This window comes from Anser brachyrhynchus (genome assembly GCF_964034855.1).
Source record: "Anser brachyrhynchus genome assembly, chromosome: 1".
NCBI classification, from domain to species: Eukaryota; Metazoa; Chordata; class Aves; order Anseriformes; family Anatidae; genus Anser; species Anser brachyrhynchus.
In genome coordinates this window covers 1,696,337-1,710,636 of record NC_137694.1, presented here as the reverse complement: position 1 = coordinate 1,710,636, position 14,300 = coordinate 1,696,337, and the positions used below count along the sequence as shown (strand labels likewise).

At 59.1% G+C, this 14,300-nt stretch overlaps 1 protein-coding gene across 7 annotated transcripts; it reads right to left on the bottom strand.

The window, feature by feature from the left end:
- Positions 1-484: 484 nt before the first annotated feature.
- On the bottom strand, positions 485-14,285 carry ANKRD16 (ankyrin repeat domain 16). Of its 7 annotated transcripts, none has more exons than XM_080578380.1 (9): positions 14,194-14,285; positions 12,472-12,795; positions 10,030-10,250; positions 6,083-6,191; positions 4,997-5,158; positions 2,910-2,988; positions 1,140-1,344; positions 661-900; positions 485-583 (listed from the first exon to the last, which is right to left on the bottom strand). In XM_080578380.1, exons 2-9 carry the CDS (start codon positions 12,783-12,785, stop codon positions 546-548), a joined length of 1,368 nt encoding a protein of 455 aa, XP_080434506.1. In that variant the 5' UTR covers positions 12,786-12,795; positions 14,194-14,285; the 3' UTR covers positions 485-545. The 7 variants fall into 7 exon arrangements, 6 of the variants coding, with proteins under 6 accessions (XP_080434506.1, XP_080434507.1, XP_080434508.1 ...); XM_080578381.1 differs by having other exon boundaries at positions 13,847-14,238; XM_080578382.1 differs by lacking the exon at positions 14,194-14,285 and adding an exon at positions 13,575-13,603.
- Between the last annotated feature and the right edge of the window lie 15 nt (positions 14,286-14,300).

Sequence of the window (14,300 nt, the reverse complement as noted above, 5' to 3'; positions counted from 1 at the left end):
GCATTTTTAGAGCATTTTTAAGGCATTTTGTGGGTTTTTGGGTTTTTTTTTCCCCCCTCCGTGCCTCTGCGCTGGCTCCGGGCAGCGTGCCCGTAAAGGGGGGCCGGGGGTTTTATGGGGTTTGGTGCCCCTGGGATCAGGGGGGTAACGGGAGCAGGAAGCCCCCCGGGCAGCGTAGGGCTGAGCTCCGCGTCCTGCCCCCAATTCCTCCCCAGCCAGGCGAGAAAAAAAAAATATAAAGATCTTAATTTAGAGCATTTGGGAGAAGTTTGGCCAAATATATTTTTTCCCTCTCCCCTAAAGGTGCTTTTTCTCGGCCAGGGCTGCGCAGGGGTTTTTGCCGAGGCAAATTCTGCTCCCGAAGCGCCACGGGGTGGGAATTTCCTCGCTCGAGCAGAGCTCGGCCCCATCCTAAACCCACCCGGGAAACGCGGGCCGGGTGTCGAAGCGCGACGCGAACGCAGAGCGAAACGGAGCCGGCTTAGAGGCCGCCTTTTTATTTTTTTTAAGGTCCATTTTCCCCCCTGCGGGCAGCAGGGCTGCGGCTACAAGCGTTGGTTGCACCTCGCCGTCGCGCGCGGACCTGGGGGGGAGAAGCGCCACGCGAGGAGATCTGCGATCCCAAATCCCTCTTTTTTTTTTTCCTCTCACATCACTTACGGCAGCGGAGAACGGGTCCCTTAGGGCCGTAAAAACGACCCAGGTGCCGTCTTCTCCTTCGGGACGTCCTCCGCGCTGGCGCGTCCCACCACGAGCTGCACGGGATCCCACAGTTCGAGCCCCGCAGGCCCCCGGGGATCATCCGTGGGGCACCTCCCTTCCACGGTTTTACTCCGAGGAGCCGCGGCCTCGGCTGTTCGGAGGCGCCGGGTGCCGCAGGAGGAGAGGCGCGGTCCAGCCCTGAAATTTGGCAGGGAAAGAAGCGCCCAGAATTCACACAGAGGCGCTCGGTGCCTACAGCCCGCGCCCGCCGCAGCCCTTCTCTCCTTGCGGCGACTCTACTCGACGCGCGTTTTTCCTCCCCAAAAAACGCTCCCCAGGCACCAGGACTGGTTTCCCCCCCCCACCCCCAGCTCAGCCCTCGGCCAAAAATCCCGCCGTCGCCTTCCGTGGGGCTCATGAAGCGACAGCTAACGTACCGCGCTGAAACGAAGCGGCTTTTTTTCTCCCGGGGGGGGGGGCCTCAGGCGCTGACATCCTGTTCTCCGAAAACCCGGACGACCTCCGGCTTCCTCGCGAGCTGCCGTGCCAGGGTGCCTGCGCTATCCAGGGCGTCCCGCAGGCCAGCGCCGAGCAGGATCCGAGCGGCAGCCGCGTGCTGCCCAGCGCACGCTGCATGCAGGGCTGGGGGGGGACACGGGAGGGAACAGGGATGTCAAAAAAAGGAACCGAGAGCCCGCCAGGTTCAGCCTCGGCCCGCTTCAGATGCGAGCGGTGGATCCCAGGCGAAGGGGAACAGAAGGAAGGCGCTGAGGGAGAGGAGTGACTTTGTGCGCCGCAGAGCCCAGCCAAGCTCAGCTGCCACGGCCGTCCCAGCGGGGTGGCGAACCCCACACACGCGGGGACCCCTCTTGTTCCATGCCATAAAAATAAAAATCTTATCACCCCCCACCTCCCTGTGTCAGGTTACCAGTCCGTCAGGCAGCACTAACTCGGCTGAGCCGCGGCAAAACAGGTTTGCAAACGGATCGGGAGCACTTCAGCCAACTGAGTTCGTTGGGAGTCACGGGCAAAGGGTGCCCGCGTCAGGAGACGGTGGCTGCGCGACGGAGCGGGCAGGGCAGGAGGGCCCGCGCCGGCTGGGGGGCTCCGTACTGCTCTGATTTCACAGCGACTCGCAAAGAGAGCAGCTCAGAAAAAGCCTCTGGGCGTAAGCGGGGGCCTTTACGGTCCGGGGTGCCCTGCCAGCTCGCTCCGGGGCCAGGCAGTAAATCTGAAAGGTTTCCGTGCAGCAGAGAGCATCCACCCCACAGGAGGAGGCCGAAAGAGCCCAGCTCAGATCCCTCGGCCAGCCGGCACGCTGACCCGGCCCGGCTCCGGCCTCGTTCTCCGGGCCTAATCCTGCGCGGGGGGATGAGGACGCGATGCTGAGGGTCGTTAGGTCCCGCTGCGAAGCCCCGATTTACACACCGAGGGGGTGGAGGGAGCCCAGCGGAGCTCGAATTTACTCCGAGGGGGCGGAGGGAGCGATGCGAGACCGCTCCCGCTCGCCACTGAAGCGTGTTATTAAGCAAACCCGAAGGCTGGGGAAGTTGCCAATTTTGGCAATGGCCGAAACCACGTATATACACTCTTTTTTTGAGAGAGAGATGCTGATGCAAGAGGTACCTCACCCTCTCACAACGGGAACGCCAGCTCACTGCATCGCTATAGCAACTGTATTTACCTTCGAGCTCTCCGTTGGCTCGCGAGCCGTTCCCAGGCGGTTTGATAAAGGCTAAAAGTTTGGGCAGTGGCGTCTGCCTGCCCGCCCTGACAGTCCCCGAACCGCCTCGTTTCGACCACGTTCGATGGAGAGGCGCGGGGGCATCAGCGACGCTGAGCGCCCCAAAGCTTCACGCAAAAAGAAGCAGCTGGGTACAGAGAAGCCCGGATTAGCGTGCGGGTTCTTCCCGCAGAGGGGGAGGCCCCAGCGCAGGCTCAAACACACCGTTAAGACGTTAGAAAGTGCAGCGGAACGAGAGCCTGCAGATGAAAGTTGAAAAAAAAAAAAAAGGGGGAAAAAGGAAAAAAGAAACGGGCTTCACGTGTCGGGCTGCTCCGAGAGCCTTTTGCGTACACGCATCTGGCGTCGCCTCGCACGCTCCGCTGAGCGCACGCGGCGCGGGCAGCTCTGGAGGCTGGGCTCCCGCCCCTAAAGCGTGCGCCCACGCGCGCGCTGCGGTGCAGGGCGTGAGTGGGTAACTCACCCGAGCGGCCTTTCCCGTCCTTCGCGTGGATGTCGGCGCCCAGGGACAGCAGCGTCTGGATGGTGCGCGCGTGTCCTTCCTGCGGGGGTGAGCGCGGGGGTTATTCGTCTGGCACGACCAGCCCGCGCAGCTTGGCCCTTGCTCAGCGTGCCGTGCGTGCCCCCCGCCAGCGGTTTTGACCCAGAGGCTAAAAAGACGGTGAGAGGCATCCCAGGAGTGAACTTGTAACGCGATTTTAGAATTAAAAGCGGTCAGTTAGGACCGGCAGCGCTTAAAATCCCGCTACGGCGCAGGGCTGTCTCCGGTGGTTGCATTGAAGCCCGGGTCTGGGAGGAGGATTGCGTCCCCAGCGCAGCCCCCACGCCCCTCCAGCGTCTCCTTAAATAAATCCTCCCCCCCCCCCTAAGTAACACGCCTCATTTTGTGATCCCTTCTCCGATGCAGTGAATTAGCCTTTGTCACGTGGCACGAGAACGGAAAGCCCGTTATTTTTCCCCCGTTATCGTAGCATCGCGTTGCCCCCTGCTCAAGGCTCCCACGCACACCCCCTCTCAGCGGCAGCGCCGGCGAGCCAAGAGCTGCTCCAGCTGCCACGGCCCTGGCAGCAAACGTCATTTGATTCTCATGCATTTATAAACGCAAAGTAATAAGGAAAGGGAATTAAAAAAAAAAAGAAAGAAACCCCGCCAGCCAAACAAACGACGCCGTAAATACGAAGCGACACCGAGCCTCGGGAAGGGAGAGAAAGCCCTCGAATCCCTCCCCGAGCAGCCGCTCGCCGAGACAGAGCTGGGAGCTTCTCCAAGGCACGTTACCGTCCCCCAAAGCCTTGCTGCTGAACGTACCCTCGGCAACCAGAAGGGCTTTCAACGCGGCCGCTCGGAGCGCGAGGAGGGGAAGCTGGGAGAAAGGCCGCCTTTGTGGGCGCCAGCAAACGCCACGGCTGGGGCCCGCCGGAGGAGAACGCTGCTGCCAGCGCTCGCGGTAAGCGTCAGTGACGCTTTCGTAGGAGCGAGGCACGGGGATGCTGCTTCGTTCCCACTACAAAGCCCTGGGCGCTGCACGTTAGGGCTGAGCAGGGAGGTTTCCTCCAGAGCAGGGACCTGCCCTCGCCTCGGGCAGCCAGCACGCAGCGGGGGATCCAGGGGGGGGGATTCCTGGTCAGCAGGGAGGATTTGGGGATCCCCTCCGCGGGCCCTGGGAGGGTTGCGGGACCCGCAGCCCGCCAGGCCGAGCTCCCTGCACAGGCGTGAGACAAGAGGAGGCGAAAACTCCAACGGCTCGGACTGGAATTCAAAACAGCTCCAGTGCGAAGGACACCGATAAGCGCCGGGAGCTCCCTCCGCCTCTCCGCATCTCCTCTCTCACGTCTGGCCACGGGCAGGCCAGAATCTGACCTCCGGGGACAAACAGGCGCCGGCTCTCAGCTCTTTGTTTTTGTTTTTGTTTTTTTTTTGCAAAAGGCTTTGCCTTTTTCTGTGCAACAAGCTGCTGATAGTCCAGCTTCCGAGCCACCAGGACCCGAATCAGCGGGGCAGAAAGAGGAGGAAAATCTGAGCAGCGATTCGTCCGTCCCTACTCTGCCAGGCGAGCGAGAAGACGCTGGTGAAGAGCTCTCCTCTCTCGCGAGCTGTTCGCGTCCACAGCTCCCACTAATGGGCAGGGCGGTCTCCTTCCAAGCACCACGTTTTGGTCTGAAGAGGACGGATCGGAAGGGTAACTCTCACCAGGGATGCGGGCCGAGCCCTGGCACGGCCGGCTGGGTGAGCGGCAAGGGGAACCGTGCCCTGCCGCCACCCGCCTCCGCTCCCCCGCGGTGCCGCTCGGCCACGTGCCCTCAGCACAGTCAGCAGCAGGATTTGCGGCGAACAAAAACAACTTGGGCATGTGTAGAGACAGCTGGCCACGCTTACTGAGGGGCTAAAAAACCATCGGACAGGGCGCGGGACTGGCCAGGAGCAGTCAGTGACAGAGGATGAGGCAGCAACGTGAATCCTCCGTCAGCGGAAGCACCTAGACCAGCCTGGTTTAGGCAGCGCACCAAGCGGCAGAGACCGCGCGGAGTTAAGCGTGAGGACGGGACCAACCTTGGCCGCGTAGTGCAGCGCCGTGAGGCGCAGGGCCGTCGCTCTCTCGTTGACCCCGACACCCAGCTCGGCCACCAGGAAGCGAATGGCTCCGTCCTGCGCCGTGACGGCCGCCCGGTGCAGCGCCTGAGAGCCCAGAGCATCCACGGCTGTGGGGCAAGCCTGAAAGAGAGGGGAGAAGGAGGGGGGAAGCGATGAACAGCCCGGTCAAACCTTCGGGGCCGGTCAGCAGTCTCATGTCTGGTGACTCTCTTCAGTTTGAAGCACGTACGTGGGGTTTTGGTTCTTTCAAGCAGCAAGAAACAACCCACCTCCAACCCCCGTGGCGGCGGGGAAGAATTTGGACACAGGTAGAGGGAGGGAGGAGGGCGGAGGACCTCATGAAATCTCTTCTGGATGCGACCACAAAGACACAAACCCAAGACGGGTAACGGAAGCGATATCCGGTGAGCTCATCTTAAAGGATATCTTCCAGCCTCTCGGCGTGACTCGAGGTTTTATAAAACCTAGAAAGTTTCACCGCCATTTCATACCGCCATTAGCATTTCCAGCGCCAGCTTCGTGGCCATAAGCCAGGGCTCCAGAACGAGGAAATTAAATCATCTATTCCATCTTCATTGTCCGAAGTGAGAGACTAAAAACGTGAGCAAGTGCTTTGTACTGCAAGGACCGTGTGAGCAGAGACGAGGGCCAAAACATCCCCTGAAATTAGCAAGTATTTACACGCTCAAACACGACCCGGGCATCAAGATGCCTCTGCCACTCTGTGTAGATGCGTGGGGCTCACGGACAGCCGAGCCCACCAGTTTACGGCCTTGAAAAGTGTGGTTCCACCTTTCCTTCTCCTGGGAATCGTGCTCCGGGCAAGCCCTGTCCCCTCCTGCCTCTGAATCTCCATCCTCCTTCCCCAGCCAGGGGACAGATCCTGTCGCAGGGCGCCCAAGGGCGGGCAGCAGGACCGATCCTTGCCTGGCCAAACCTCACTCACCCGCGGGGAACTTGCCTGAACGGCTTTGTTAGGGTTTGGTTACAAGGGGCTCGCCTGTCCTGGGCGGCTTCAGCTCCTCCGAGGTTTCTGGCACCTACCCGGTGTTTTTCCAGGAGCAGCCGGGCAACGTCGACGTGCCCGTTCTGGAGAGCGTCCATGAAGGGAGTGACTCCACAGCTGTCCCTGCTGTCCGGTTTGTACTGGCACCTGGGAGGGAAGGCAAAAGCGAGGACAGAGCCGGCGGTGGTTCTAAAACCCTCCCTGTCCCAGGCGCTTGGCGTTGGCGGGGCAGCGGAGCAGCAGAAAAAGACGAAAAGCCTGCCCCGAAGGCCACGCGTAAACCTGCCTGGGTTTATTTTATTTATAAACCTGCCTCAGGGCACGGGCCTGCCGGGGATTTGGGGGGGTCAGAGACGTGGCACTCAGCTGGCGCAGCTTGCTCGGGCTCCACAGAACCGTTTACATTTCCCCTGCCCCCTGAACAGACGGTTCTGGGAGGAGCAAGGTGTGCACAGAGGGGAAAACCCGCTCCTCGCGAAGCAGCGCCACGTACGAAAAAAGATCTACAATCAAAGCCCGCAGGTCTTGCCGAGGTTTAAAGCTCCGCTGAAATGAGAGAGGAGTGAATCAAAACGGAAAGCCTGGCTTGAATCGCACGGCTACGTTACCGCTGGGCCGAGCGCGAACATGAATTGCCGAGGCTAGGATGAGCGGGCTAACGGGTGCTGCGGCTGCGGTGCTCGGGGCAAGCTGCTCCAGCTCTGGCAGCGGGCAAATTGGGTTAGGAAAGCACCAGGCTCCGGATGCCTGGGGGGGGCACGGGCTCATTTAGAGCCGCTTGACAGCGGTCTCCCAGGAGCCGCAGCCTGGAAATAAAAGCCTGGAGGAGCCGCACGCCCCGAGCGAGCTGCCGGGAAGCTCTTTCCCTTAACGCAGGGCCTCGGCCACGTTGGAGGCAACGGGGATGAATCAGCACGGAGGAAGAGCCGAGTTATACAAGCGGGGCTTTAGGGCACCGCGAGGTCTGAGCCCCGCCGGGGAGCGGGCTCGCCGGGAAAGGCCCAGCAGCGACCGTGAAAAACCCCAGGAGGAAACGGAGACGGGCTCGGGACGGGGAGCGGCCGCGCAGCCGGGCTTCGAGCGCAGAAACGCCCTTTGCGTCCGGGCGGCTGGCGCTGGAAGCGAGGCCAGGGGGGAGAGAGGAGGCAGAGCCCGCAGCCGGCGCCGGAGGAAGCCCGCTTACCGCTCCAGAAGCAGCTCCACCGCGTCCCTGCGGCCGTGCATCGCTGCAAGAGACAGAGAAACCGCCGGTAATTTGCGTTCTCACGCCACCGGCCGCCTACGGGGGAACACGATCGGGCTTCTGAGCCTTCACGACGCACGGAGGAGGTTCAGGAGGCTTCACGTGTAAAGCTTCTGCTTTCCGTTTGTAATTAAAGCAGTGCCTCCGGGTCTCAAGCCTTCCTTAACCCCTGTTCCGATAGGGAAATAGGAGGTAAAGCGGGGGAAAGGCACGCACGAAAGCGCTGTCCGCTTCTACCTGCGGGCCACACGCGTGAGCGTACGTGTGATTAAGCTGGCACAAAGACCGTTTCTTGCTAGGGGTTCGTTAATCCCTGAGGCGAAATCTGGGAGAAGCAGGGAGAACACAAAGCTGGGAGCTGCTGAATTGCTCCCCCCCCCCCTCAGGCTCCCCATCGCTCCCATCTCATCATCCTAACGAAGCATCCTCGCCGAGACCGCGGCTCGGAGGAAAAACAACAACAGCGGGGGAGGATCTGAGCATCACGCACCGAAATAGCCCTCTTTTTAAAAAAAATAAAAAATAAAATCACATTACAGCGATGAATGGACAGCTTTAATGGGGCTTTTTTTTTTTTTTTTCCCCTGCAGGTCATTTTGCAAAACCAAATGAAATAAATTGTAGGAAAAAAAAAAAAAACACAACAAAAAAACCATCCAGCCAAGCTCAGGGCTGCAACGTCAGGCGATTTGCTCCACGCAGCAGAAGCAGAGCCCCCGGCAGACGCGTGTTCACAGCGGTAACCTTCAGATGCGGCAGCACACGAGGCGCTCCTCGGGAGCCCGGCGAGGGTTCCCGTCCTCCCTGGTCGCAGCGGCTGCGGTTTCCTGCTCCCTTCCCGTTTACCACCCCCCCCTTCACCTGAGCTGACGGAAACAGCGGCAGGGCCGCACCGTGAGGAGGATTTCTGAGACGGGGGCTTTAAAACGCCCAAGCTGCCTGGTAAAAAAAAAAAAAAGACAGAGCCACAAAAAGACACAAATCTGTCCTTCAACAGCACCAGAGAGGCGAGAAAGCTGCAGTGCTCGGAGCCGGCAGCACTCGGCTTCCTCTCATCACGTCTCCCCTGCTCTCCTGCCTCAGGCTACGGATACACGAAGCAGCGAAGCCCGAGGAATCGACCAGAGGAAAAAAAAAAATCGCACAGGGAGAAAATTACCCGGCTCCTAGGCAGGGACAAGCGTGCCAGGAAGCCAGCTGGGCCGGTCACGGGTTAACGCGCTCATCTCCACGCCCGGGGATGGAAATTCACGGAGGGGCTGACGTGATTTCCCCCGGAGGCTCCGGCGTCGCCTCCGGCCTTCGTCTGAGCAGGGAGCAAATTAAGCAGGGGGCAAAGGGTTGAGGAGCTCCGGCCCTTCCACCTGCTCCCCTAAAGTGTGGTCCAGGGGCTAAACGCGGCTGGATAAGCGACCCAAACCCCGCACCGACGGCTTTGCGGTGGGGAAAGTCGAGCGGAGGAGCGGAGATAACCCCAGGTGGCATCACGCCGCCGCCCCCTGCACCCCCACGGCCCAAGCGCCGCGAGGCGGGAAGGACTCGAAGCTCCAGGCGCTCCCCACGAGGGTCCTCAGCCTGCTCCTGATCCCGGCCCCGAATCCACAGCCCAAGAAATATGGGCGGAGAGGGGCCGCGCGCCCGGCCCGCTGCTGCAGGCGTGGAGACAGAGGGCTTGGGATGGAGCGGGGAGAGGAGAACGCACAGACAGGCGAGGATTTCCTACTCCTCCCTCAGCCGAGCTGCTCTTTACCACCCCGCACAAAACATCAGCCGACAACCCAGCCGTTTTTCATGCCCGGGTCGAGCCTGAGGGCAGCTGGAGACGGAACGGGGGATGACAGCCGAAGGGCGACGTAGGCAGCGGATTAATTATGGCACAACAGGGGGCTCCTCGCCCCGCCCGGGGTCTTTCCGGAGAGTCGGTCCCCGTTACGGTCCCCGGGAGATGAATTCAGGCAGCCACGGCTTCGAGCGGCGCCGCCCCGCGCTCACATCTCAGATCACGCTGGAACAAACGAGCCAGAAAGCCGCAAGCCAAACGCCAAGCGCCTCTGGGTTCGGGTAACCGTGGCCTTCTCCCTGCCGCCACGCCAAGCAGATAACGTTTTCCGCCGGTTTCAGGGCTTTTAAAAACGCCCAGGTGTGCTCGGAACCCGGCAGGATTTCCGGGAACGATTCGTGGCTTTGTACGGCGGCGAGGTGGAGCGCGCTGCCAACGTCCCGAGCTGCGGGAGCTCGGGTCTGTCACAGCGGGTGACCGTGAAATGCTCCTGGCCCGAATCCAGCACCCCCAAGGTACCGGAGCTGTTATTCACCACAAAAACATGCTTTGGGTGCAGGCAGAAGTCGGAGGAATGGGAATCGAGGACCCGCGAGCCTCACGAACCTCACAAATCTCACGAGCCTGGAACCCCCCGAGCTCTGCCACGCCATTAAGAACCACCCGGCCTAATTATTCCTGCTCTTTATTTTATCTCAGAGCAGCTAAAACGAGCGTCCGTCCCGAGGTGAAACCCCCGCACGGACGTAGCGGGGCGCCGTTAGCCCACGGAAGCTCGGAGCGGTGAGCACCCAGAGCCCGCCGCTAACCTCCCCTCCGTTTAGCGTCGCTCGTTTCACCGTTCCTCCGCGCTTCCGCATCGAGATCGGCTCACCCCGCTTCCCCGCGCGAAACGGGGAGGGAAAGCGGAGCGGCCTCCTGTCCTCCAGCCCGCTCCCTCCCCTCTCGCGGCACCCCCTTACCCGCCGTGTGCAGCGGCGTCCTCCTGGTCGCGCTCTCCGTGTCCCAGCTGCTCGGGGACGCCGCCAGCAGGTACCGCAGGACCTCCCCATGGCCCTCCCGGCTGGCGACGTGGAAGCAATTCCAGCCGTCCTTGTTCTTCAGCAGCGGGTCGGCTCCGTGCTCCACGAGGTCTTTGATCACCTCCAGGTTCCGCCTGGTGCAAGCCATCATCAGGGGGGTCCTAAACGAAAGGCGGGGTGATTAAAAAGGGGGGAGGGAGCGCTGCATGAGCCCGGCGGCTTTCGTTCTCACGGCTGAGCGCGAAGCTGGGGGTTTGAAGCTCTCCGTAGCACCTGTAGCCAGTCCTAACCATCCTCTGGGGAGCTACCCAGGGGGAAAAACGCCGTCCTAAAACCCCTTGGAGGTAGGAGACTTCGCTGGCTGAAGGCAAAGACCGTCCCCAAGCAGAAGCCGGGCGCTTTATTGTCTCACCTGCATTCAGAAGTTTCTGGGCTCGCCGCGTGCTGCGTGCGGACCGCGAGATTTTTACGGCGCTGCGCTTTCACGCAGGTAACGGGGGAGCTGTGCAAACGCATCGCCTGGATTTTTGGGGGGGGGATCTGTCGAGCCTGGCTGGAGCCAGAGCAGCTGGTTTGAAAGGGACGCTTTTCAGAGCTTTGTCCTGGTTTATATTTCAGGTATTTTTGGTATTTAAGATTTCCACAAGCTCCCCGGCAGAGCAGCTTCTCCGTCCCGCGATCCCAGACTGCGCGTGGGAAGCCGGGAAGAAGGGGTCAGCAGGTCCCCCCGCCAAAGAAACGCGGCCAACGGCGCGTCTTACCCTGCCTCCAACCCCACGTGCGGCGGGGACGGCGTTCTCGCACCCGTAACCCCCGTGCCGCACGTTAACAACCACCCCAGCTCCTCCAGGGGACCACGGAGGTGGGCGTGAGCTGAGGGTTTACTCTAAAGGCAAGGCGGGGGTTACGCGAGGTGCTGAGCCCACATCTCCCGTGTTCGACCCTACTCCAGCGACTAATTCCACTGGCCTCACCAGCACCGAGACGTTTTCCTTGCCTGCCGCGTTATCTAACCAACAGGGCGTTAGGGACGATAAAGGGTTTAACTGCCGCGGGCGTGAGCTGCGCTCGCCGTTCTAATTATTTACGAATCTCACCCGATCCTCTGGGTGCGCGCGCAGGTCGGGCGGAAAGCTCGAGCTGCCCCAGAGGCGGCGAAGAGCTCTCCAGCGTGGAGATGCTCCATCCCGTCCTCGCCAACCCCCCGTACAACGGCTGGGAGACGAAATGAAGCGTGATTAAAAAAAAAAAAAAATCCTCATCCCAAAAAAAGGCACGGGAACTCCTCCCGCCGAACAAAGAGCTCGTGGGCCTAAAAAGCTGTGACAGAGGTTTGGCTTCGACGTTAGGATAAACGCCCCAATTTTAAGGCCGAGAGAAGAGGTGAAGTCTCCAGCGGGGGAGATTTTTTTTTAAGAGATCAGACACGCGGCTGCTGGGGGCGGCAGGGGTAGAGCTGCAGGCCCGTCGCGGGAAGCCAGGCGCGCAATCTCTGCCTTCCTCTGCTCCCCCCCGATGTCAGCTCGACGCCGGCACAGCCTCTGATTAGCGAGCACGGGGACCCCGCCTTTGCGTTCGTGCCGCTTCGGCTTCAGGAAGGCGTTCGCTTTCTTTCGCGAGGTGGCAGGCAGAAAGCTCCTGCCCCGGGAAGGGAACCTGACAGGTACGTGGTGATTTTTTTTTTATTAGCCAGGCCCATCGCACGCCTGTGGAACGGACCTCGGTTTTTTATTCCCAGCGCTCATTCGCTCATCGTTTCGGTGGTGGGTTGCTCACAAGGCAGGCAGGAAAAAGCCCTGAAGGAACGAGCTGTTTCGCGGGTCACGAGGCCATCGTTTTATCAGTAGCAAATCCGACCCAAGATGAAGAAATGGAAATAAAACAACTTCAAAATGAGGGTCTTTGTGATTGTTATTACAGTTTCAGAGGAAAGGGGCATTAAAAAAAAAAAGTGAATCAGTATCACTGATTCCCGTCGTATGGGAGAGAAGGGAAGAATAAAAGCTTCTGTGTGCATCTATCTGAATTAGATCTGCTAAGGAAGCAGTAATTTACAACCTCGGCGATAAGCGTGGGGGAAAGATTGAGAGGGCTGTAATTAAATTACAAGATTTGCACCCCTGGGAGCACGGAATATCCTGAGCTGCATGGGACCCACGTGGGTCATCGAGTCCAGCTCCTGGCTCCACGGAGGACCACCCAAAAATCAAAGCAGATGCCTGAGAGCGTCGCCCAGCTGAGGTCTCCCCTCAGTCTCCTCTAAACCGAGCAAAGCGAGCTGCTCCTCGTGCATCTTGCCCTCTAGACCCTTCACCACCTTTGCCGGAGGAACCAAAACGGTTCAGACGCGGCTCCGGACGAAGCCCAGCGCCCACCACCTACCAGTCCGCCCTTTTCAAGGGATCCACGCTGGCTCCCCTGGCCAGGAGGTAGGAGACGCACTCCCCGTGGCCCATGGAGGCGGCTTCGTGGAGGGGCCTCTTGTAGTCGCCGTTGGCCGCCTCCACGTCCAGCGCCAGCTCCTCCAGCAGCCAGGCGAGGAGGCGGAGGTGGCCGTGCCGGGCGGCGAGGTGCAGCAGCGTGTCCCCCGAGCGCCCGCAGCGCTGCCCGCCGGCGTCCCCGAGCCGCAGGGCGTCCTTCAGCTCCTCCAGCTGCCCCCGACGGGCCAGCTTGAAGAGACGAGGCTCTTCTGCCATGGCCGGGGACCTGAAAAAAGCAGGGAAAATTCAGGGTTAGGGATGGGAGGTGCTGGTGGAGAGCCCCCCCCCCCTCCTCCCGCCCCTCGCAAGCCCCTCGCTGAGGTGTTTTGCTGAGGGAAATGGCCGCCAAGGGGGAGCTGAGGTTTCCTCGCCCCGCCTGGCCTGGAAAAAAAAGCAGAATTTTGGGCTTTCGGAGGACGCGGGGATTTCGTTTTTCCTCGGGGAGGCTCAAAGTTTCCGAGGTGTTTTCCCTCGGGGAAACCAGAAGCGTTATTTTCCCCTCAGCAGCTTCCTCCTTCCTCAGGGAAAAGGAGAACAAAACCAACCCGAACCCGGCCCTTCTGGCAGGAGCACCGGAACCTTCCTTCTCCTTCAGGAGAAGAGAAAATTAAGAAGAGCAGGATTTCCATTCCCCTCAGAAAGGTCAGCCCAGAAAGTTCCCTTTCCCTCAGGAAAAATAAAAATAATAATCCCTTTTCCTCAGGAAAAGATACTTTCAAGTTCCCTTTTTCCGCAGGGAAAATCAAAATAAAGAATCCTATTCCTCCAGAAAAAAAAAAAAACAAACAACAAACAACTTGAAATTTCCTTTTCCTCAAGAAAAAATAAAAGTTAAAAATCTAAGTTAAAAATCCTTTTCCGTCAGAAAAAATACCTTGAAATTTCCTTTTCCTCATTAAAAGTCTAAAAGTTAAAAATCCTTTTCCCTCAGAAAAAAATACCTTGAAATTTCCTTTTGCCTCAGGAAAAAAAAATAAAAATACTATTCCTTCAGAAAAAAAATACCTTGAAGTTTCCTTTTCCTCAAGAACAAGTAAAAGTTAAAAACCTTTTTTCCTCAGAAAAACATACCTAGAAATTTCCTTTTCCTCAAGGAAAATTAAAAGTTAAAACTCTAAAAGTTAAAAATCCTTTTTACTCAGAAAAAATACCTTGAAACTTCCTTTTCCCTCAGGAAAAAGAAAAATACTATTCCTCCAGAAAAAAAATACCATGAGATTTTCTTTTCCTCAAGAAAGAATAAAAGTTAGAAAACTAAAAGTTAAAAATCCTTTTACCTCAGAAAAACACAACTTGAAGTTTCCTTTTCCCTCAAAAAAAAAGCCACCGAATCTCCCTTTTTCCTCAGAAAAACGCCAGGAACGTTTAATTTTTCCTCAGGGTGAGGGGATGGGGGGTTCCCCTGATGTCAAAAATGCTAGAAATTTCCTTTTTTCTCAGATAAAAAACCCCAAAACCCCAAATTTGGGGGCCTTTTGGGGACACCCCCCCCCCTTGCCCCCCCCCCATTTTCCTCAGGGTCGCCCCTGGCCCTTGGAGCCCGCCCCCCGCGCTCTCCTGAGGTGCCGTGACGTCACGGGCAGCAGCGTGACGTCACCCCTCACCCCCAGCCCCACAAACTAACTCCGGGCAAGTTTCCTCTCGGCCCTCCCAACGCTTTCTCTCGCTCGGCCGAAACCCGGAAGCGCCTCGCTATTGGGCAGCGCCTCGACGGGGGAGCGCCCTCTGATT